The following is a 25,933-nucleotide window of genomic DNA, read 5'->3' as shown; positions in this document are numbered from 1 at the left end:
GATACACTACAATTTGGTTATCCATTCATCAATTTATGGGTCACTTGGATTGTTAACATTTTTTGGCTATAATGAATATTTATGTACAAGTTTTTGTATGGACGCCTGTTTTCAGTCCTCTTAGATGTATATGTAAGAGGGCAACTGTTGAATCATAAGTGAAACAAGCTTTTTGGGAATTCCCCGGCAGTCCAGTGGCAAGGACTCTGTGCTTTCACTGCTATGGCCCCGGGTTCAATCCCTCGTGGGAGAACTAAGATCCCACAAGCCACATGGCATGCGCCCCCACCCTGCCTGCCAAAGAAAGTTAAACCTTTTGAGGAACTGCCACACTGTTTTCTGAAGTGTTGCACCACTTTAAATTCCTGCCAGCAGCTTTCTCCACATCCCTGTCAAGACTTGTTACTGTCCATCTTTTTAGTATCTCATTGTAGTTTTGATTTACAGCTCCCTAATGACTAATAATGTTGAGCATCTTTTCATATGTTTATTGACCATCTTTATATCTTCTCTAAAGAAATGTCTATTTGCCATTGCCCATTTTTAAATTGGGGCAGTTGTCTTTTTATTAAGAGTTCTTTATGTATTAGACACTAGTTGATTAGATGTATGATTTGCAAATATTTTCTCCCATTCTGTGGGTTGTCTTTCCACTTTCCCGATAGTGTCCTTTGATGCAGACAGTCTTTAATTGTGGGGAAGTCCAATTCATCTTTTTGTCATTCGTGCTTTTGATATGTAAGCGACCACTGGCCATTCCAAAGTAACAAAGATTTATGCCTATGTTTTCTCCTAAGTGTTTTATCTTTTAGCCCTTACATTTAGTTATATGACACATTTTGAGTTCAATTTCGTATGTGGCATGAAGTGGGGGTCCAAATTCATTCTTTGCATGTGGCTCACTAGCTGTCCCAGCACTGTGTTGAAATGACTATTTTTTCCCCTTTGAATGGTCTTGAGAACCTTGTTGAAAACCAACTGGCCGTAACCGTAGGGGGTTATCTCGTGGCTGTCATTTCTATTCCTTGATTCATGTTTAGTCTTCTGTTATGCTTAGTTACTCAGTCGTGTCCAACTTTTTGCAACCCCATGGACTGTAGCCCACCAAGGCTCCCCTGTCCATGAAATTCTCCAGGCAAGAGTACTGGAGTGGGTTGCCACTTTCTTCTCCAGGGAATCTTCCCGACTCAGGGATCGAACCTGGGTCTCCTGCATTGCAGGATTCTTTACCAGCAGAGCTACCAGGGAAGCCCTCAGAGTTCAGTTCAGTCACTCAGTCATGTCTGATTCTTTGTGACCCCACGGACTGCAGCACGCCAGACCTCCCTGTCCATCACCAACTCCCGGAGTTTACTCAAACTCATATCCATTGAGTCGGTGATGCCATCCAACCATCTCGTCCTCTGTCGTCCCCTTCTCCTGCCTTCAGTCTTTCCCAGCATCAGGGTCTTTTCAAATGAGTCAGTTCTTTGCATCAGGTAGCCAAAGTATTGAGTTTCAGCTTCAACATCAGTCCTTCCAATGAACATTCAGGGCTGATTTCCTTTAAGATGGACTGGTTGGATCTCCTTGCAGTCCAAGGGACTCTCAAGAGTCTTCTCTAACACCACAGTTCAAAAGCATCAATTCTTCAGTGCTCAGCTTTCTATACAGTCCAACTCTCACATCCATCCATGACTACTGGAAAAACTACAGCCTTGACTAGATGGACCTTTGTTATTTGTTAGCAAAGTAATGTCTCTGCTATTTAACATGCTGTCTAGGTTGGTCATAACTTTTATCTTACATTAGTACTTCACAATTTTAATTACTACAACTCTGTAGTAAGTTTTCAAATTGGGAAATATACTTCAACTCTTTCCTATTCCTTCAGGATTATTTTAACTGTTCTGGATCCCTTGTATTATCATATCAATTTTAAGATCAGCTTGTCATTTCTGTACAAAGCCAGCTGGTACTGTTTATGGGGATTATACCGAACACACAAATCAATGTGGAAAGTCCTGCCATCTATGAACACAGGATGTTTTCCCACTTATTTAGATCTTAAGTTCTTTCAGTGATGTTTCATAGTTTTCACTGTATAGCTCTTGCAACTTTAAACCTAGGCATTTTATAATTTTTATGCTATTACACATTTTCAGGTTGTTCACTTCTAGTATACAGAAATACAACTGATTTTTGTTTTCTAATCTTTTAACCTGCACCCTGCTGAATGCATTTATTAGTTCTAATAGTTTACTTCTTCCTTTCTAATCTGGATGCCTTTTCTTTTTCTTGCCTAAATGCCCCAGCTAGAATTTTCTGTACAATGATTAGAAGTGATGAGAAAATACATCCTTAGTCTCTTCCTGCTCTTAAAGAAAAGTACTCAGTTTTTTACCACTAAGTATGATGTCAGCTGTGGGTGTTTCATGTTCTTTATCAGGTTGGGAAGTACCCTCCTATCTCTAGTTTTTTCAGTGTGTTTTAACAAATAAGAGTGTAAAAATACTTCTTCTGAATCTACTGAAATAATGAGTAGATTTTTGTCAGTTGATTTTTGTCCTTAATCTATTTATATGGTTTATTTACACTGATTTTTAATCCTACTTAGTTATGGTTTATAATCCTTCTTATATGCTGCTGGAGTTGCTTTGCTAGTGTTTTGTTAAAGATTTTTATGTCTATATTCATAAGGAATATACCATCATTAAACGAACTGGGAAGTATTTGCTCCAATTTTTTGGAAAGTCTATGAAGGAATTGTGTTAATTCTTTTCATAATGTTTGGTAGAATTCACCAATAAAACTAACTAGGCCTGGGGTTTTCTTTGTGGATAGTTTTTTAGTGATTCCATTTCTATACTTACTATAGTTCTATTCAGATTTTCTACTTCCTGTTAAGTCAGTTTTGGCAGTTTGTGTGCTTCAGGCATTTGTCTATTTCATCTAGGTTGTTTAATTTGTTAGCATATAATTATTTATAGTATTCCATCATTATTTTTTTTTTAATCTCTGTAAGGGCTACAACTAGTGTCCCCTCCTTCACCCTGATTTTAGGAATTTGTGTCTTCTCTCTCCGGGTGTGTGCGTGCGTGTGAGTTTAGCTTTGTTGTTGTTGTTGTTCAGTGATTAAGTCATGTCCAACTCTTTGCAACCCTATGGAATGCAGCATGCCAGGTTCCTCTGTCCTTCACTATCTCCTGGAGTTTGCTCAAATTCATGTGCATTGAATTGGTTTAGTCAAACTCGTGTCTATGGAGTCGGTTCATCTCATCCTCTGCCACCCTCTTCTTTTGCCTTCAATCTTGCCCAGCATCAGGGGCTTTTCCAGTGAGTTAGCTCTTTGCATCAGGTGGCCAAAGTATTAGAGCTTCAGCTTCAGCATCAGTCCTTCCAATGAATATTCAGGATTGATTTCCCTTAGGATTAACTGGTTTGATCTCCTTGCTATCCAAGGGACTCTAGAGAGTCTTTTCTGGCACCACAATTCAAAAGCATCAATTCTTTGGTGCTCAGCCTTCTTTATAGTCCAGCTCTCACATTTGTACATGACTACTAGAAAAGAGGTTATCAATTTTATTCATCCCATCATCCCATCTTTCAGCTTCATTGATTTCCTCAATTATTTTCTATTCTCCATTTTATTTACTTCTGTTCTAATCTTTATTATTCCCTTCTTTCTGCTTGTTTGGGTTTAGTTAGCTCTTTTTTCAGTTTCTTAAGGTGGAAGAAAGTAGGTTATTGATTTGAGAGCTTCAATTATAAATTTCCCTCTTAGCAATGCTTTAGCTACAGTAGATAAGTTTTGCTACTCTGTGTTTCTCTTTTAACCCAAAGTATTTTCTAATTTCCCTTGTTTTCTTTTTTTAATCTATTGGTAATTTAGGAATATGTTACTTATTGTCCATTCTGTGAATTTCCCAAATTTCCTTATTTTTTATTTCTAATATCTTTCCATTGTGGTTATAGACAACATATTTTGTATGATCTCAACCCTATTTATTGAGACTTGTGGCCTAAAGTGCGGTCTAGCCTGGATGATGTTTCATGTATACTTGAGAAGAATGTGTGTTCTGCTGTTGTTAGGTGGAGTGTGCTAAAGATGTCTCTGTGTGTGCATGGGTGAGTTCAGTCGTGCCCAGCTCTTCACGACCCCATGGACTGTAGTCCACCAGGCTCCTCTGTCCATGGAATTTCCCAGGCAGGAATACTGGAGCAGGTTGCCATTTCTTTATCCAGGGGATCTTCCTGACCCAGGGATCAAATCCACATCTCTTACATCTCCTGCATTAGCAGGCTGGTTCTTTACCACTAGCACCACCAGCTAGGTCTAGTTGTTTTACAGAGTTGTTCAAGTCTTCTGTTTCCTTGTTGATCTATATGTTCTATCCCTAATCAAATTTCTTACGCCAAATGGCAATAACAATGTAAGGATCACAACTGCTCACTACCTAACATAAATACATCCATTGTTGGCTACAGGTCTCTAGCCTGAGAAGGCTGTAGAGTTAAGCAAGTCCTTAACTTAGTCCTAAGTAAACTGAAAAATCACTGTAAGCAGGCTTTCTACAGCTATAGTGGCTGGCAAACAAGTAGAAGTCTGTGATGCCAGACTCTTGCTTCCAATGTCCCCCAAGGTGAACCCCAATATGATACATGACTGAAGCTGGTTTTCATAGGCAAAAGAAATCCACACTACTGGTCAAGTCTATGGCTAAAGAGAAGGGGAAAAGAATACAGCTCCCCGAGATGCTAAAGCTGCTCCCTGGTCTCTCAGGAACTACCTGAGCAGCTGAGCAGCACCTTCCACCAGCCAAGTCCTTAACCCACAAGGCTGCCACACAGGGACCTGGATAAGGGTGAGGGGCTAATGCACTGGGCTTACTGTCTTCTTTTTATTGTTCTTAACAAGATCTCAGATCCCACAAGAGCCATCTTCTCCTGCCATTTCCACTCAGAAAACTTGAGGATCTGAGCCCAGGTCACAAAGAAATGAAATGTTTCAGGTAGCTCTATCCAGGGATAACATTAATCCAATACCTCCCTTACATTTTGCCCACAGACACCCCACTATTCATCCTTTCCAAGTCCAGCTCAACACCACCTCTTACACAAAATCTCCCAACCCTTTCTCCACCAGACTCAGTTCTTCCTGCACACAGCCTACTGGTGATACCTATGTCACGGTGATTTCATTTATCTTGGATATTTTACTGTGAAATGAAGAGAGCGTGGTGCCAAAAGAAAAAGTGGGTTTTGAAACCAGGTAAAGCTGGATTCAAACTCTGCATGACAGAGATAGATTGCTAAGGATAAGTAAAAGCACTCTGTTAATACAAGTGTCTTTTGTCTAGCCTCACCACTTTGTCCTCAAATCATTTGTGATCCTTGCTTGCTTTCTGGCATGTCCAGCAGCAGCATCATTATCATAATAATATTAGTAAACAACATTTACTTACTATATTCCAGCACTGATCAAAGCATATTATATCACATATATTAACTCATGTAGTACTGTAAAAACCCTTAAGTAGATATTATTATTATGCTTCTTTTATAGATAAAGAAACTAGGAAAAGAAAAGTTAAGTAATTTACCCTAGGTCACACATATGGTTAAGTAGTAGAGTCAGGATTTGAATCCTGTATATCTGATCCCAAAGCTTCTCTCATGACCATCATACTATACGTCCTCTCTAGGTATGGTCATTGTCAATGAAAACATACTAATAGCAAATATATATATATATATATATATATATTCCTTAAAAAGGCAACTGTTTTATATATATACATAAAACAGCAAAATCTGACTGAGGCATAATTAGTTGTCCCTAGAATTTCATTAAAAGGAAAATAAGCTTTTCCAAACAGTCGTAAGAAAACATCCAAAATAAATAAATAAATAAAATTAAAAAAGAAAAAAAAAGAAAACATCCAACATTTTCTATCACTAACTCAACACAATACTATTTAAGTACAAAACTTAGTTTTTCTTCTGAAGTAAAAACAGTTCTATTTAATCAAGTCTTCATAATCCGACAATGAAAGCCGAGTTAGGCATGCAGGAGACTACTAAAGAATTAAGTGAGAAAAAAAAGAAAAGAATTAAGTGATCTTTTCAATTGAAAAATCTCCAATTATTTTTCACAGATACCTGAAATCCAACAACAAACAACTGCAGGGCCTAGCCTGCTTACCATTTAAATTAAAATCCCCAAAATAACTTCAGATTATATATCTCCTAAAGCAACTAACTTTTCTTTGTACAAATATTAAAGGTCTAAGCCATGGTTACTTGTTTTACCATACTTCAAATAATTTGATCTGAACTTTATGAGTGGTTGATTTTCTATTAATCAATGTAGAAGTTTTCAAAAGCTTATATCCCCAGAGAAGACTTACACCACAGAGCAAGCATAACATCCTTTCTTGCTACTCTCACGGATTAAGAATGCACCGTCAGGTTTCCCATAAAGCAAGTCCTCAGCTTGTACTCGGTTGATATCCTCAACAAACCAGGTTTTCTCATCATAATGGGGCAGGTTTTCATCTTCCTCATTGATAAAATAGGTCCTAAAAATCAAATGTTAAAATATTATTCTAACAATCAGTTTACTTATATCTAAAAGCAAATTCACGAATAAAACTCTCTTCTAAATCTTAACCACAAAATAACAAAGTAGAATTGCAAGTAGTTGGATTTTTTAAAAATAATTTCAAAAAATAAGATAAAAAAAATTTCATTATTTGCTATCATGTAGAAAGCACAAGATTCAGGTGTCTCATCCAAAATTCTGACTCCTGACTGTCTAAATAAGCAATGCTTAAGCATCCAGGTTTCATATGGTTTGGTGGGTCTGTGAACTCAAGTGCCTATGGCATACTCTTGAAGTATTTCAATTTAAAGAGGTGCAAAGTCCTTGATTCAAATGTCCTCAAATAACAGAGAGGACATTTGCTCAAGTAACTCAGCAAGCATTAAGAAGGCCCGTGTCTTACACTGGCAACAAAGCCCTCTGACAGGAAGGTACAGCGAGAACTCACTCATCAGCATCCTCATTCTTGATCCCCAGCCAGGCATTCAGGCGCTTCTGTCTCACGCCTTTGTGATTGAGCCACCTTCCAGAAGAAAGACACCAGTGTCAGCATCAGTGCAAAGCAGACATGTAACCAAACATCCAGGCCCAGGAGCTTCTTTTCCCCAGTCCCACTAAGAATGGCCAGAGATTTCCCTAAATTTAATAGTTTCTATATTACTTTTCCTTCAACTTTCAGCAAAAGGCAGAAACAGAAAGCTTTCCTTTCTGTTTTTCACTTTCCTTTTCTAGAAGATTATATCACCACAAGCGCACACATCCTTGCACTCAGACACCACGGGACAGTTGTTTCTGAAATCGTTAGTTAGGTGAGCATGTGTCACATTTGCAATCTCCACTGAGCCACAGGATGCAATTCCTCCATAGCCTACTATTAATACATTGAGTTTAAAATTCTAAAACAGAATTTCAAGGTCTATTTTTACACCCAAAGCAAGCCACAAGAAATTGAGGGTAGCAATCTGAGTAATTAATGCAAATTTACTTCATCACCAGGAAAATCACAGTATTTTAAAATATAACAACATTTAAGATGTATAATGATATAAATCATTTCGTTTAGCATCACTGAGATGGATGATGGCCTAAAACTTGAGTATAAAAACTCTTTCATTCATCATCATCCCCCAGCCAAGCCCCTGTTCATTCAGATCTCATCATAAACATCTCCTGGGGGAGGACTACCCTGACTGTCCCAACCAAGGCAGTCCACCAGTCACTCTTTACACTTTTCCTTATTTTCCTTATCACGTACAAAACAATACATTCTAGAGACAAAACCTGAACAAAGCATCGAAGACCTAACATCCAATTAGCATTCTGTTACTAATTGTATGGTCTTTTTTTGTTTGTTTATTCTAAAAAAGATATAAAGTTGAAGTTATAACATAAATTCAGTGCACATAAGATGAACTTATTCTCTTTATGTTCAGTTTCATTTTCAACTTAAAATCACTAATCAAACTATAATTTTGTTTACTATGTACTATGACATCTCACTTAGTTTGTATCAGTTAGGGTCTTAGCTAGATGGAAAAGGAACAGTCAAACTGGTAGCTGAGAAGAGTTCACTATTTACAAAGGTCTGGAGATGTTTTAGAGAAACTCCCTGGGGCGAGCAATAGTGTGAAGCCAAGGTATCCTAGAATTGAAGAATCAGCTGTAGAGAGCAGTGACTTGAACCCAGAGAGTACCATTTGGGGAATGCCACCTTTGGTAGAAAATGAGGACACAGCCAACTCATAGGGATCACAAGGGGAAGAAGTTAGAAAATAAAATATTCTTACTTTACTTTCCTTTTGCCCTCTTATCTCCTGCCAGTGCCTTCAAATGGCCAAAGCTAACGAGAAGCCAGAGGGCAAAGAGATCCGTTTTCTTAGGCACAGAGCAGGGTAGAAAAAGAAGAGTAGAAATTGTGAAGGCAAATGGAAAATTCCAGCACACCCAATGAAATGGATTAACTTTAAGTGGACTTTTTTTCCAGGACCTATGATCCTCTGATAAAGAGATGGCTTCCTGTACTCAAGGACTGTTTGCACAGCATAAGAGAATGGCTTATTTAGGATACATTTTAAGGTAAGATTAAACTAACTTTTGTAGTCACAATCTGTACCTTTACTGAACAATTATTGGCATGGTAATATCCTTCAGAATTCCTTATAAACACTGCTGCCCCATCTCGCCTCTCTAATTTCATATTTGGGAAGTTGACTTTTGGAGCTATGTGTAAGATGATATTTATTCAAATTAAGTTTCATTATATTCAATCTGGATCATAGTTTCAGTCTCCTGAAATCTTTCTAGTCTCTAATATCTTATCATCTATCTGATCAGCTGTTTCTCCCAGCTTTTAAAAATATGATCAGCTGCTAATGACCATCTAATTTTTGATAACAATGTTACTTAGGGCATTGCTGTGGATGGACTGACACAGACTACACAAAGCCTACTCTAGGATGGCAGTAAGTCACAGTTTATCAGTCAAGTTAGACTAAGTTGTATTATGGCAAGTTATTCTTTATTTTGAATTTATGAATTTAGGTTTATGAAAACCAGGAAAAGTAAGCAATAATCATGAAAACTAACTCCTAATGGAAAAGAATTGCAAATTCCTTTTATAAAAAAGGAATTTTAAAGGTTTTTAGGAAATTCCCTGGAGGTTCACTGGTTAGGACTTGGTGCTTTCACTGCTGTGGGCCTGGCTTCAATCCCTGGTTGGGGAACCAAGATCCTGCAAGCCACGGATGGCACAGCCAAGAATAAAATTAAAATAAATAAAGGCTTTTATATTTAAGAAATATTTTACTCTAAAGAATAGCAAGGAGAGATAAGAAAGCCTTCCTCAGCAATGCAAAGAAATAGAGGAAAACAATAGAATGGGAAAGAATAGAGATCTCTTCAAGAAAATTAGAGATACCAAGGGAACATTTCAGGCAAAGATGGGCTCAAAAAAGGACAGAAATGGTATGGACCTGACAGAAGCAGAAGATATTAAAAAAGGTGGCAAGAATACACAGAACTACACAAAAAAGATCTTCACGACCCAGATAATCATGATGGTGTGATCATTCACCTAGAGCCAGACATCCTGGAATGTGAAGTCAAGTGGGTCTTAGGAAGCATCACTATGAACAAAGCTAGTGGAGGTGATGGAATTCCAGTTGAGCTATTTCAAATCCTAAAAGATGATGCTGTGAAAGTGCTCCACTCAATACGTCAGCAAATTTGGAAAACTCAGCAGTGGCCACAGAACTGGAAAAGGTCAGTTTTCATTCCAATCCCAAAGAAAGGAAATGCCATAGAATGCTCAAACTACTGCACAATTGCACTCATCTCACATGCTAGTAAAGTAATGCTCAAAATTCTCCAAGCCAGGCTTCAGCAATACATGAACCTCCAGATGTTCAAGCTGGATTTAGAAAAGGCAGAGGAACCAGAGATCAAACTGCCAACATCCGTTGGATCATTGAAAAAGGAAGAGTTTCAGAAAAACATCTATTTCTGCTTTATTGACTATGCCAAAGCCTTTGACTGTGTGGATCACAATAAACTGTGGAAAATTAAGAAAGAGATGGGAGTACCAGACCACCTGACCTGCCTCTTGAGAAATCTGTATGCAAGTCAGGAAGCAACAGTTAGAACTGAACATGCAACAACAGACTGGTTCCAAATAGGAAAAGAAGTACATCAAGGCTGTACATTGTCACCCTGCTTACTTAACTTATATGCAGAATACATCATGAGATATGTTGGGCTGGAAGAAGCACAAGCTAGAATCAAGATTGCAGGGAGAAATATCAATAACCTCAGATACGCAGGTGACACCACCCTTATGGCAGAAAGTGAAGAAGAACTAAAAAGCCTCTTGATGAAAGTGAAAGAGGAGAGTGAAAAAGTTGGCTTAAAGCTCAACATTCAGAAAACTAAGATCATGGCATCCGGTCCCATCACTTCATGGCAAATAGATGGGGAAGCAGTGGAAACAGTGATAGACTTTATTTTGGGGGGCTCCAAAATCACTGCAGATGGTGACTGCAGCCATGAAATTAAAAGACGCTTGCTCCTTGGAAGAAAAGTTATGACCAACCTAGACTGCATACTAAAAAGCAGAGACATTACTTTGCCAACAAAGGTCTGTCTAGTCAAGGCTGTGGTTTTTCCGGTAGTCATGGATGGATGTGAGAGTTAGACTATAAAGAAAGCTGAGCACCGAAGAATTGATCTTCTGAACTGTGGTGTTGGAGAAGACTCTTGAGAGTCCCTTGGACTGCAAGGAGATCCAACCAGTCCACCCTAAAGGAAATCAGTCCTGGGTGTTCACTGGAAGGACTGATGTTGAAGCTGAAACTCCAATACTTTGGCCACCTGATGCAGAGAGCTAACTCATTTGAAAAGACCCTGATGCTGGGAAAAATTGAGGGAAGAAGGAGAAGGGGACGACAGAGGATGAGATGGTTGGATGGCATCACTGACTCAATGGACATGAGTTTGTGTAGGCTCCGGGAGTTAGTGATGGACAGGGAGGCCTGGTGTGCTGCAGTTCATGGGGTCACAAAGAGTCAGACATGACTGAGTGACTGAACCGAACTGACTTATTCTATATTTAAGAAATGAAATCCTGATTTAGGCATTCAAGAATATTCTAGAAACAGTACATTGGCATCTCAGGAGAAAAGAATCTCAAAAAGTCCTTATGGGCTATATATATAGCAAGAAGTCAGAGAAACGGCCACACGCAAAGGGGACTTGATGAACTAATGACAATCTCTTCTTGGGTGCTACAGAATTCCAACCTATTCCAACTTCAAAACAGGGCCAAAGAGAGGTTGTATTCAGCATCATGTAGCAGTACAACCAGTCTCTTCCAGGACTGACTATACAGTTCCAGTGTTAGAGCAGATCAGGCCCATCAATCCTAGTGCTGTCTTTGGTAGAAACATCGAAGCATGGAGTATGGACACTGGACTGTTCTCCCTGAAGCAATGGTTCCAAAAGTGGTAATGGTTTCTGTGTCTCCCTAAACATTTTAGCAGGGTACAAGCAGGTCATGGCTTATCACCCATGATGGCACCTAAATTCTGTTTTATATTTAGCTTACAGAACTTGTTAAAGGAATTTTCAAGGTCAGTTTGCCATATTTAGTCATGCACCTAGAAATGGTAGGTTTCTCAGTATCTCATCACTTTCCAGGGCAAAGAAATGCTTCCATTCATTCCTTTGGTCTATGGCACAGCCTTCTGGGGCTTTTCTTTAGCTTCAACATGTGACCAGAACCATATAAGTATTCCAAGAGCAGACACACCCTGCTTGTATACAAAGCCACCTCTTGGCCTTGCTTTCAAAGCTCTTCTGTGTACTTCCTCGGCTCTTTTTGGCCACAGTAGCAAACTGAAATATCTCTAGAGAGGAGTGTTATTAAAAACTACTTAGTAATTGTTTGCTTCTGAAACAATCACCTTAAATTTTCCTCTCCTGAAACTCAACAGCCAATGTTCCAACCTCTAAGTTTGTATTTTATCCCCTCCCTCTTTCTCACACAAAGAAACCCTGAAGTCTATAGAAAACCCAGTCAGAGGTCTTTACTTTGCCTCCTCCTGCCAAGGAGTTTGAACTGTGTTACATGCGTGAAAGTCACCCATAAACATATTACAAAACAGTCTATTCATTACCTGGAACTAAACCTAATACATTTTCCTTTCTCACTGATTATCTCCTTCTATGAAGCAGGCATCTGGCCTAAAAATCTAATCCATATTTCTTGTTCTGATAACATATCTTTCCATCTATATTTAGATAACATCCCTATATCTAGCTAAATCATATAATATTCCATCACTCCTCAGGTGTGCCGTTTTTTGTAAGTGTTCTCAACACATTTCTATTACTTAAATATAGAATTTTTTCCTTAAAAATAAAAACCCTTTAATGGACTATTCTGTATACTTATTTGTAGGTCCCCACTTTTAGTTTCGTTGCCTGTCAGGGGTAATTTCTATTTCTACGGTTTTTCTAGGTAACCAAAGATTCTGGGTTTTGTGTTTTAGGCAAACATTAATTAATCCGCACTTTTTAAAGCTCCATCTCTGTGTTCATTTGTATGGATTACAGCCCTACCTCCTGATTGGTTCCCACAACTTGACTTTAGTAGACTATAACACCCTACCACTAACAGGACCACTCTCCTAAATTCTTACAGCCCCGCTGGCCAGGTCTCGATTACGAATCTCCTCTTCTGCCTCTAACGCTTCCAGTGCAGCAGGACGGGGTGGTGCCCGGTGTCCTCCCCACAGGCCCAGAGTACTCACACGAGGTGCTGATCTCGGATCTTGCGCAGCTGGATCAGGTCAGGTTTGATACTATTCATTTTTTTATCTATTTCTCGGTTATCCAAAGCTTGTTTCTTCAAATCCTGTTCGAGACGCATTTTGCTATCATGAATCTCACCCAGACGTGATTTCAACTTGTCATAATTCATCATAATTCTGTGAAAATATTTGACATATTAAGGCTAAAACAAACCAAGAAGAAGCATTCTACAGTGTGCACATGGTCCTAACACCTTCAATGTGGTGGACATCTGCTGTTTTTGCCTAGCACATATTCATTCTCACCCCTCTGGGAAAAGCACTCTCATGTTCCCTGTAGGGAAAGGCTCCTGTTCCCATCTCAGATTCACAGGTGAACATCCACACAACCCCACCTGCCCAAGAAGAGTGTCTCGTTCCATCCTACCCCTGCCTCAGGTCACAGTGACTTGCTCAGAAATCAGAATAATACCCAAACTGACCCAATGAGAGTCAAATCTAGGATTCTTGCTAGAAATATTGTAGACAAATTCTCTCTTTCTACTGAGACTGTTAAGTTGCTAACATGTGATTCTAGGCCTCCCAACAGTTTATACTACTGCCTTGAAGGGAAAGCCTGCCTGAGGATGAAGCCAACACAGAGGAAAATTGAGCCAACAGACAGAGAATAAGGAGAATCCTGATGATATAGTTTGGGCCCTGGACCCAGCCATGACTGAACAAGTAAAGCTGGGTTACTGTGTGAACTAAATGTGCTAATAACATGTAAAAGGACCAAACAGTGTCTGGGACATCTTGGTAAGCACTCAGGAGATGATGGTCCTAAGCTTTTCCAGCATACAAAGTTTTGCTGTGCTCTGAACCCTAAGGCAACAACTGTCCACATTACTCACTTGTCACTCAATAATAAACAGTTTTATATTACCATTAAAACTTCATTATGATACTTTAACTCCCTATGCAACTAAACTACAAGTTCTTTTCCATTTCTTCATTATTAATAATGGTCACTTATTGGTACTGTAATGTCAAGATACTCATACAATCACACACATACACGCCTTTCTCTACCATAAAGTGTTTGTGTGTGTGTGTTACTTAGTCCTCAGAGCATTTCAACAAGATTTTATCCACAGTTTTATGGAGAAAGAAACAAGTCCAAAGTTAAGTAACTCACTGAAGGCAACACAGCCAGGTGGCGCTGGTGGTAAAGAACACGCCTGTCAATGCAGGAGACACAGGCTCCATCTCTGGATCAGGAAGAACCCTGAAGAAGGGCATGGCAACCCACTCCAGTATTCTTGCCTGGAGAATCCCATGGTCATAGGAGCCTGGCAGGCTACAGTCCCTGGGGTCGCAAAGAGTTGGACACAACTGAAGTGACTTAGCAAGCATGCACAGAATTTAAGCCCATGTATAAGCCATTAAATGCAAAAAGAAATCTAAAAAGGCAAAATGGTTGTCTGAGGAAGTCTTACAAATAGCTGTGAAAAGAAGAGAAGCAGAAGGCAAAGAAGAAAAGGAAAAAGATACATCCATTTGAACGCAGAGTTCCAAAGAACAGCAAGGAGAGATAAGAGAGCCTTCCTCAGTGATCAATGTAAAGAAATGGAGAAAAACAATAGAATGGAAAAGACTAGCGATCTCTTCAAGAAAATTAGAGATACCAAGGGAATATTTCATGCCTAGATGGGCTCAATAAAGGACAGAAATGATATGGACCTGACAGAAGCAGAAGATATTAAGAAAGGTGGCAAGAACACAGAACTACACAAAAAAGATCTTCACGACCCAGATAATCATGATGGTGTGATCATTCACCTAGAGCCAGACATCCTGAGGTGCAAAGTAGAGTGGGCCTTAGGAGGCATCACTACGAACAAAGCTAGTAGGGTGAAGGAATTCCAGTTGAGCTATTTCAAATCCTAAAAGATGATGCTGTGAAAGTGCTGCACTCAGTATGTCAGCAAATTTGGAAAACTCAGCAGTGGCCACAGGACTGGAAAAGGGCAGTTTTCATTCCAGTCCCAAAGAAAGCCAATGCCAAAGAATGCTTAAACTACCACACAATTTGCACTCATCTCACACACTAGCAAAGTAATGTTCAAAAATCTCCAAGGCAGGCTTCAACAGTACATGAATCATGAACTTCCAGATGTTCAAGCTGGATCTAGAAAAGACAGAGGAACCAGAGATCAAATTACCAACATCCGTTGGATCTTGAAAAAGCAAGAGAGCTCCAGAAAAACATCTACTTCTGCTTTATTGACTATGCCAAAGCCTTCCACTGTGTGGATCACAATAAACTGTGGAAAATTCTTCAAGAGATGGGAATATCATCACCTCCTGATCTCCCTCTTGAGAAATTTGTATGGAGGTCAAAAAGCAACAAGCAGAACTGGACATGGAACAATAAACTGGCTCCAAATCGGGAAAGAAGTATGTCAAGGCTGTATATTGTCACACTGCTTATTTAACTTACATGCAGAGTACATCATGAAAAATGCTGGGCTGGATGAAGCACAAGCTGGGATCCAGATTGCTGGGAGAAATATCAATAACCTCAGATATGCAGATGACACCACCCTTATAGCAGAAAGCAAAGAACTAAAGAGCCTCTTGATGAATGTGAAAGAGGAGAGTGAAAAAGTTGGCTTAAAACTCAACATTCAGAAAACTAAGATCACGGCATCTGGTCCCATTCCTTCATGGCAAATAGATGGGCAAACAGCAGAAACAGTGACAGACTTTATTTTTTTAGGCTCCAAAATCACTGCAGATGGTGACTGCAGCCATGAAATTAGAAGACGCTTGCTCCTTGGAAGAAAAGTTATGACCAACCTAGACTGAATATTAAAAAGCGGAGACATTACTTTGTCAGCAAAGGTCTGTCTAGTCAAAGCTATGGTTTTTCCAATAGTCATGTATGGACGTGAGAACTGGACTATAAAGAAAGCTGAGCGCCGAAGAACTGATGCTTTTGAACTGTGGTGTTGGAGAAGACTCTTGAGAGTCCCTTGGACCACAAGGAGATCCAACCAGTCCATCCTAAAGGAAATCAGTCCTGAATATTCATTGGAAGGACAGATGCTGAAGCTGAAACTCCAATACTTTGGTCACCTGATGCAAAGAACTGACTCAGTTGAAAAGACCCTGATGCTGGGAAAGATTGAAGGCAGGAGAAGGGGATGACAGAGAATGACATGGTTGGATGGTATCATCAACTCAATGGACATGAGTTTGAGTAAACTCTGGGAGTTGGTGATGGACAGGGAGGCCTGGCGTGCTGCAGTCCATGGGGTTGCAAAGAGTCGGACAAGACTGAGCGACTGAACTGAACTGAACTTAAGCCACTAAGCTATACTGCCTCACAGCACTTAATACTATTCTTAGGCACGAAAGTTCACCAACACTTTGGTGCTAACACAAGTAATAATTTTGCTTTTCCCTTCATGTGATTCAGTTTTATTATCTACTTTTGCACCCCTCAACCCGCTGTTACTTGGCTCATTTTCTAACACTCCACTAAATTTGCTTTGATAAAGGTTCCCAGTATTCTTTTAGTTGCCAGATTCAATACTTCTCATGTTTCTCATTCTCTGTGTAATCTCAACCTTATTATCTACCATAACCTACACACTTTTGCTGCTCAAATCCTTTCTGTAGAGTTCCAAATCCAAATAATCAACTGCCTACCACTCAGACAATTCCATTTGGGTTCTCATAGGAACCTCAAAACTCAGTGGTTCCCACTCCAAACTCCCCTCGTGTACTTCCCATTTTGGTGAATTACACCATCCCTTGGTCACTAGTATCAGAAATCTAGGAATAATCTTTGGCTTCTCCCACACCTGCCATATCTGGTCAAGCATACAGTCCTCAGCATTTCTATTAACTCTATTCACCACTATGTACTCTCAAACACTGTAACACATTCTGAAGCTATGAAGGAAAATAAGCCGCCACCCTTACTCTCAACAAGCTCACAGTTCTGTTAGTGTGACTTTCAGTAAATGTTACAGTAAGGATCAGGATCAGATGCTACAGAAATGGGGACAAAAAGCCCCTAAAACAGCCTAGGGAATCAGAGGAAATTTTCTAGAAAGTCATGTCTAAGCTGAGTGCTAAAGGAGTCAACAATTTAGGAGGATGGAGAAAGAATGCAGAAGAGAGAAGGTTCAGCTTGGTACCATTAGTGTGAACAGCAAGTAATTCCATATGGCAGGACTGTCAAGTCTGAGGTAAAAGGAGACATGACAGAGATGATTAAAAAAGAAAAAACGTCTTGGCTCACTGATGCACTTGGGAGATATTAGGTAGATTTACCGTTCAATTTCCTTTTCATTCCCTTCTTTTCGAAATCGCTCAATATATTCTTTGCTATGTTGTTCTTGTGTATGACACTGCTCTTCAAATATTTTAATTGTTTCATTAAAAGCTTCAATTGCAGTCCTCTTCATCTGTATTTCCTATAGGATAAAAAAGAGATAAACATACTTCATTATCTTTTTATTTCTTTTTGTAACCTTAGTCTTAACACAAATCTTATAATTCTAGTTATGATTCCACATGAGATCAAATTAAGGGGGCCAAAACAAGACCCTTCTACCATTATTTATGTATGAAATATATCATTAAAACCCTAAAATAGAAGAAAAATAACTATTACCTGAAATATAGCTGAGAACCACAGAAAGGCCTCTGAGCTGCTAAGAGATTAACCCTGCATACCCTGAAGACAAGATAAAGTTCCTCCTTTGTAACTACTGCAGTACTGACCCCCAAAAGGTGCTGATGGAGTGAAGAGACAGAACAGAGTTCATGCACCAGCATGCAAAACCTTATTCTCCAGAAAAGCCCTACAGAGTCTATTGAGTCTTACTTCATTTCTAAAGCATGTCATTTTCGAAATAGATTCATTAGTAGATTCATCTCATTAGAAACAGAAAATGAGGAAGGGGAAGAAAGCTGCTGAAATCAGATGCAAAATAAGATGAAAAACTAAAACCACCACAAAACAGAAGCCCAGGAGGCTAAGGGTAAGTGGTCCTCCACGTTCCAATGAGCTCTGAGGATATCTGTACACTTTAGCATCTGAATCATGACTCCCCTAAAATTTTCAAAGAGGGTTAAATTTTGTTTACTTTAGAAAGTCAAGAAAATATGTATAAAGGTCTAGAAAGACTGCGATCCTGAAAGTTTACAATTTTAAAAGTTTCAGTGCTGATGGGACAATTCATCAGCTATTTAGCACTGATTAATTTATTAATTTTTATTATTAATTTTATTATTAATTTCTAATTAATTTTAATAATCTTATTTGTTTTACTTATTGTTTAGTTAGTTTTGGCTATGCTGGGTCTTTTATTGCTGCTTGGGCTTTTCTCTAGTTGTGGCAAGAGTGGGCTACTCTCTAGTTGCAGGGCGCGGGCTTCTCATTATGGTGGCTTCTCTTATTGCAGACCACAGGCTCTAGGGCATGCAGGCTTCAGAAGCTGTAGCAAATGCGCACAGTAGTTGCAGTTCCTGGGCTCTAGAGCACAGGCTCAATAGTTGAGATGCATGGGCTTAGTCGCTCTGTGGCATGTGGAATCTTCGCAGACCAGGGAGCAAACCCATGTGTCCTGTATTGGCAGGAGGATTCTTTACCACTCAGCCACCAGGAAAGCCCTGATTAATTTCACTGATTATTTTCAACAAATTATTAATTGATTAATTTGACTGATTAATTTCAACAAATGATTATTGAGAATCCATTACACAGAAAGTACCATCTGGTGTTAAAGAGAGTCACAAAAGGGGCCTGCCCTCCAGGATTCAGAATACACAGGCAAAATAGATTTCTGAACTCTAATAAGGTTTTGTTTCATGTCATGATAGAGGAAATAAAGTGGGGTGAATTTGTTACTTATTGCTTTACAGAGACTTCATGGAGGAGGCAACATCTGAGTTAGGTCTTAAAGAATTGGGGTAGGAGAAGAAAATTCAGCATTGCACACAGATGGTATGGCATGACTTATACAAAATAAAGGTGGATCTGCAATTGCTCAGTAGAGCTGGAACATAAGGGAATTCGCAGATGAGGGACACTAGAACCTTGTGATGTTTCATATAGCTGAGGATATATCATACATATTTCAAGTAGTACTGTAAACGTATTGGAATCCCTGTATCTAAATATTTAGCTATAAATTCTACAATTCTCAAATATGGGGGAGGGTTTTGGCTTCCTTGCAAGGTTAAGAAAAGGTGACAAGAATACACAGAAGAACTATACAAAAAAGATCTTCACGACCCAGATAATCATGATGGTGTGATCATTCACCTAGAGCCAGACATCCTGAGGTGCAAACAGCGTGGGCCTTAGGAGGCATCACTACGAACAAAGCTAGTAGGGTGAAGGAATTCCAGTTGAGCTATTTCAAATCCTAAAAGATGATGCTGTGAAAGTGCTGCACTCAATATGTCAGCAAATTTGGAAAACTCAGCAGTGGCCACAGGACTGGAAAAGGGCAGTTTTCATTCCAGTCCCAAAGAAAGCCAATGCCAAAGAATGCTTAAACTACCACACAATTTGCACTCATCTCACACACTAGCAAAGTAATGTTCAAAAATCTCCAAGGCAGGCTTCAACACTATATGAACCGTGAACTTCCAGATGTTCAAGCTTGATTTAGAACAGGCAGAGAAATCAGAGGTCAAATTGCCAACATCCACTGGATCACTGAAAAAGCAAGAGAGTTCCAGAAAAACATCTACCTCTGCTTTATTGACTATGCCAAAGCTTTTGACTGTGTTGGTGACAACAAACTGGAAAATTCTTCAAGAGATGGGAATATCAGACCATCTGACCTGCCTCCTGAGAAATCTGTATACAGGTCAAGAAGCAACAGTTAGAACTGGACATGGAACAACAGACTGGTTCCAAATTGGGAGAGAAGTATGTCAAGGCTGTGTGTTGTCACCCTGCTTATATAACTTATATGCAGAGTACATGATGAGAAATGCTGGACTGCATGAAGCACAAGCTGGGATCAAGATTTCTGGGAAAAATATCAATAACCTCAGATATGCAAACGGCATCACCCTTATGGCAGAAAGCGAAGAAGAACTAAAGAGCCTCTTGATGAAAGTGAAAGAGGACAGTGAAAAAGTTGGCTTAAAACTCAACATTCAGAAAACTAAGATCATGGCATCTGGTCCCATTGCTTCATGGCAAATAGATGGGGAAACAGTGGAAACAGTGACAGACTTTATTTTGGGGGGCTCCAAAATCACTGCAGATGGAGACTGCACCCATGAAATTAAAAGACGCTTGCTCCTTGGAATAAAAGCTATAACAAACCTGGACAGCATATTAAAAAGCAGAGACATTACTTTGCCAACAAAGATCTGTCTAGTCAAGGCCATGGTTTTTCCAGTAGTCATGGATGGATGTGAGAGTTGGACTATAAAGAAAGCTGAGCACCGAAGAATTGAAGCTTTTGAACTGTGGTGTTGGAGAAGACTCTTGAGAGTCCCTTGGACTGCAAGGAGATCTGACCAGTCCATCCTAAAGGAAATCAGTCCTGAATGTTCATTGGAAGGACTGATGCTGAAGCTGAAGTTCCAATACTTTGGCCACCTGATGAGAAGAACTGACTCTTCTGTAAAGACCCTGATACTGGAAAAGATTGAAGGCAGGAGGAGAAGGGGACGACAGAGGATGAGCTGGTTGGATGGCATCACCGACTCAATGGACATGAGTTTGAGTAAACTCTGGGTGTTGGTGATGGACAGGGAGGCCTGGAGTGCTGCAGTCCATGGAGTGCAAAGAATCAGACATGACTGAACAACTGAACTGAACTGATTCAATTTCTGGCCCTATATCCTCAAAGAAAACACCAACAGTCTGACTGTTGTGTGTGTTGGCAGGCAGAGCAGCAAAGGAAATAATATTTGGTGTCACTGCCAAAGCAGCAGCTCCCCCACAAACAATGCCACTATGTCTACCATGAAAACTGTAAACCACCTTACCCCTTCTTCTCTTCTCTGGGTCTTACCTCCTGTCCCTTCCTCTGGTACTTCATATCATATCAACCACCCCTCTCACAACATTCACTCTCCCAGTCTAAGGTTCCTTCTCACACAGGTTCTAATTTAACACCATTTTGAAAAAAAAATAAAGTTCCTTAACCCTGATTTCTCTTTTCAGCTTCTTAAAAGAATTGTTTATATGGGCTCTCTCTCTCCTCATCTCTCATTCATTCTCCAGCTAACTCTATTCTGGCTTCTGCACTCACCCTTCCATAGACACTACCCTTTCCAAGATCACCAATGATCTCATGGCTGAATTCCGGTGTCTAATCCCAAACCGTCACTAAATCCTATCACTTTGCCTCATAATTATATGTAATCCAGATGTAAATATCCCCACAAGCAGCCTGTTCTCACCCTATGCCAACTCTGACTCTGGGTATACCATCTCTTCCCATTCTCTGGGAAGAATTTGATTACACCATAGCAAACTAGATTTTATCTAAAATGAAATCTTTCCTTTTATAGAAGAAGCAAACATGGAGAAGGTCTACAACATTTAGAAACACTGTAACACAAATGGAGGAGGTCAGTTCTTTAATCTCCCTTTAACACTCATTGTCTCTCCTAAACTGCTAATCACTGGATCCCTCTGGATCCCTCCCTCTCTTCTCCTACCTCCCAAAGCTTTAAGCCTCCAAGGCTCTTCTCTGCTTGGCCCATCTCAGGTCGTGCTCTCAATTCTCACACAGAGCAATTAGCCATCTTCTAGTTTTGGCCTTCTGGCTTTTTTGATTGCCTCCATCCAGCCTCATTCCCAGCTCCCTAAGCATGGATTACACTTCCAGAACCCAGTCTCATGTCAGCTGCTCAGCACTCATATTCTGCTGTTAAATATGAGAATATTACTGGGCATGTGTGCAACATGTGGAGTTTTCTCAGTTTTCTCCAGTCATGATAAGAAAGAAATGCAACTCTACACAAGCCAAAGCCATATGCAATGGTGGCTATTTTTTTCTAACCTCCATTCACAGAGGTGTTAACCTTCCCCAAGACTCTAGTCCACACTGAGATCTGATTTCAGGCTCTTGACAAGGGTGGAATGCTTGGTTCATTATCTTACATAAATTCATTCAACAAATGATTGAATGGTGGCTCAGTGGTAAAGAATCTCCCTGCCAATGCAAGAGACGTGGGTTCGATCCCTGGGCTGGCAAGATCCCCTGGAGAAAGAAATGGCAACCCACTCCAGAATTCTTGCCTGGAAAATCCCATGGACAGAGGAGCCTGGTGGGCTACAGTCCATAGGTTCTCAAAGAGTCAGAAACAACTTAGTGAATAAACAACAACTATATGCCAGGCATTATTTGAAGCATTTGGGATACATAAGTGAACAAATTTGAAAACTTCTGCTCTCCTGGAACCTTACCACTTTATGTTCCTAGTCAAAATGAAAATGTTAACATTTGCTTGGTTTTGTACCTTATAGAATATACTCATATATCTTTTGAATCTTTTACTTAATATTTTTGTGAGATTAAACATAGTGTTATGCATTGCCCTTTAAATAAATTCACCCACACGATTATAGTAACCCATCACTGCTTTATCTGACGCAGAGGAAAGGGATTAAAATTAAAGCATGCTATTTTGACTAATGCACATCACAGTTAACAAATATGTCAGAGGACCTTGCACTTCTGCAACATCAGGCCTCATTTCTCCCTCTGTATAGTGAGAGTCAAATACAGTTTCATACCTAGACTAGGTATTCAATACATATTTTTGGATGGTTGTACTAATCTTCCATACCTGATTCTCCCTCTCTCCTTCTCTCTCTCTCTCACACACACACACACAAACACACAGATTACCTTTCTTAAAAATATAAAATGAACTAAATTGGAAATTAGGAGAATTATTTTCTAAAACTGGTTATGTTAAAAACTACTGATGTCCTATGACAGAGTATGTCTATGCTTAAGTTCCCATCCTTTACCTGAAGCTACATCATTAGCATTTCTGAGGTCACGAGGAATTCCGAAGAAGCATTTAATAACAGCAGTTGCCTCTGGGGAATGAGGACTTTCATGCTGTGTGATATAATTCATAGAATTCAGCAATATTTATATTTAACATACATATTTATGTAACTTTTGCACATTTTAAAAATCAAGTTTTAAAGTAATTTCTGAAAACTCTTCTAATAGCTATATATATGTATATGTATGATAATTTCACCATCCCCTAACGTTGACCACTTATGTTGATTCAATCTGAAGAAACCTCAGTAACTTTTTCTCCATTCTAAATCAAATACTAGTCTCAACACAGATAATTCACTTAGAAGAGGCAAAGGAACACAGAAACCCTGAAATCTGCAGTGTAAAAAACAGCATACACATACAGTCACACCACAGACAAAGCACAAGTATCAGATAGGAAGGGGAAAAAAGGTTATTAAAGTCATTCTGAATAACTACTTAGCTAATAAAAGAAAACTTGAAAAAAAAATGAAATCAAACACCTCACAAAGAAAAATGGACCATCACAGTAACTCTGACCACTGTAATCCCACACCTTCCCCCAGTCAGCACTGTATCGCACACCTAACCTGCAATTCTCACAGGCTAGTATCTCCTAATAAGCTCCTCCAGTCCAGAGACTCTTGGTGCAGTCTCTGCATTTACACTGCATACCACAGATACTAGCTTAGAAACAAGATCAAGGGCTTTGGGGCTGAGAATCAAGAACATTAATTCTAGGGTGAAAACAAGGCACCATGAAACACAGTAATACTGGAAGAGCTCACAACTGACTAAACCTTAACAGTTAACAAACTATAGACAATGATATTTTTAAAAAACTAAGTATTTTACAACTGTAATCAAACTGTCAAAACACAGAATCTTAAAAGCAGCAAAAAAGAAGTGACTTATCATATACAAATGACCTTCAATAAAAATAATAGCTGATTTGCCATACAAAATATTTAGGCCATAAGGCAGCAGGTGGGCAATATTTAAAGCCCTGGAAGAAAAAAAACTGTCAGCCAAGACTTCTGTAACTAGAAGTACTGTCCTTCAAGAATGAAGGAAGAGAAATTATATAAGATAAGCCCAGATAGACAAAAGAAAAGGAGTCTGTTACCCCAAGACTTGCCCTACAAGAAATGCTCAAGAGATTCCTTTGGGATGAAATGAAAGGACACTAGACAATAACTCAAAGCTACACGAATAAATAAAGAACACTGGTAAAAGCAACTGCATAAGCAAATATAAAAGCCAGTTGTTTTGTACTTTTGGTTGCGTGCATGCTAAGTAGCTTCAGTCATGTCTGACTCTTTCCAACCCTATGACTACAGCCTGCAGGCTCCTCTGTCCATGTTCTATGTTTCAAAGGACAAATGCATAAAACTATAATTATAAATCTATGCGAATGGGCAGACAATGTATAAAAAAGTAATCAGTAGTGATAACAACATAAGAGGGAAGGAATAAAGATGTATAGGAGCATATACAGAGTGTTTAAACCCTACTAAAAACTTTGCAGTAGTAAGTTGGTACTGGACTTCCCTGGTGGTCCAGTGGTTGGGAGTCCGCCTGACAAGTCAGGGGACACAGATTAGATCCCTGGTTTGGAAAGATTCCACATGGTGCAGGGCAACTAAGCCTGTAAGCCACAACTGCTGAGCCCATGCACCTAGAACCTGTATTCTGCAACAAGAGATGGTCCTGCTCACCACAGTCAGAGAAAGCCCAAGTGCAGCAATAAAGACCCAGCACAATCAATCAATAAATTAAATAATTAAACTTAGTTTAATTTTTAAAAAGAGATACTAAGATAGCTTAAACAAAAGAGTGAAAGTGAAGTCGCTCAGTCATGTCTGATTCTTTGCAACCCCATGGGTTGTAGTCTACCGTGGCTCCTCTGTCCATGGGATTTTCCAAGCAAGAGTACTGGAGAGGGTTGCCATTTCCTTCTCCAGGGGATCTCCCCAACCCAGGGATCAAACCCAGGTCTCCTGCATTGCAGGCACTCTTTATCTTCTGAGCCACCAGGGAAGCCTAAAACAAGGCCTCACTGTATAACACAAGGAACTAGATTCAATATCTTGAAACAAGCTATAATGGAAAAGAATCTGAAAAAGAATTTATACATAAAAATCTTTATATACATAAGAATTTATATATGTAAATCAACTATACTTCAATAAACTTTTTTAGTTTAGAAAAGATATCAAGGCAGATAAAGACTGTCAAGTGAGTTACAGAAAATAATAATATTATAGAAAACCCAAGATAACTATAAGCCTTACTGCCTACTTACTGGCCTAAACAACAAAAATATACTAACCTGGGATGTTCTGGTATATTCTTCATATAGTCTGTCATATTCTTTACTCTTTTCCTGATACTGAGAGTGATACTCCTGCAGTTTTTTACCGACGGCATCAATATTATCTTCTTTTACCAACTGATCCTATATAGGTAAACAAAAGAAATGAAGAATGTCAATATTTCTAAAACATGGGTTTTTCCACAACTATTTAAATTGTATTTCTGCTGTAAGTTTAAGCTACTGTATAAGTATTAAGTACGGGAAACCACTAAATCTTTTTGTTAACAGTAAGCTCACTCTTTAGATCACCTCAAAATAGGTAATACTTAAAAATTTTTAATGAAATATAAATACGAAACACTAACACAAATATTTTTATATAAAGTTAACAAACGCATGCAACAAGATATTAAGGAATAGTAGTTCAAAATAAGTTCTAAAAGTATCTTAAATCAACCATTTAGCATTTCTCCTTTTTTTTCCTGATAGACCTGGTAAGTTAGAATCAAATGATGTTGCCAAATAATGATTTGCTGATTAGCTATTAAGAGCCTGTGTAACCACAGGACTTCCCTGGTGCTCCAGTGGCTGACTTTGCGCTTCCACTGCAGCAGTATCGGCTCAATTCATGGTCAGGGAAATAAGATCCCGCATGCCGCACAGCATAGCCAAAAAGAAATCCCAGACT

General features: G+C 39.2%; 1 protein-coding gene and 1 long non-coding RNA gene across 5 annotated transcripts in view; one reads left to right on the top strand and one right to left on the bottom strand.

The window, feature by feature from the left end:
• PIK3R3 (phosphoinositide-3-kinase regulatory subunit 3) overlaps window positions 1-25,933 on the bottom strand; it is a 96,604-nt gene that overhangs the window by 4,340 nt on the left and 66,331 nt on the right. For all 4 annotated transcript variants that reach the window (XM_061122017.1, XM_061122018.1, XM_061122019.1 and 1 more), the window contains 5 exons: window positions 25,261-25,386; window positions 17,215-17,357; window positions 12,889-13,065; window positions 7,032-7,106; window positions 6,390-6,560 (listed from right to left, as the gene is read on the bottom strand). In XM_061122017.1, the coding sequence (XP_060978000.1) occupies window positions 6,390-6,560; window positions 7,032-7,106; window positions 12,889-13,065; window positions 17,215-17,357; window positions 25,261-25,386 (692 nt within the window). The remainder of the gene's footprint in view (window positions 1-6,389; window positions 6,561-7,031; window positions 7,107-12,888; window positions 13,066-17,214; window positions 17,358-25,260; window positions 25,387-25,933) is intronic.
• Window positions 8,590-13,771, top strand: LOC133041415 (uncharacterized). Its single transcript, XR_009689238.1, has 3 exons — window positions 8,590-8,659; window positions 12,780-12,926; window positions 13,466-13,771. It is a non-coding gene; the product is annotated as an uncharacterized LOC133041415 (long non-coding RNA).

Source organism: Dama dama, chromosome 20 (genome assembly GCF_033118175.1).
Source record: "Dama dama isolate Ldn47 chromosome 20, ASM3311817v1, whole genome shotgun sequence".
Taxonomy (NCBI): domain Eukaryota; kingdom Metazoa; phylum Chordata; class Mammalia; order Artiodactyla; family Cervidae; genus Dama; species Dama dama.
This window is presented reverse-complemented; position numbering and strand designations above follow the sequence as displayed.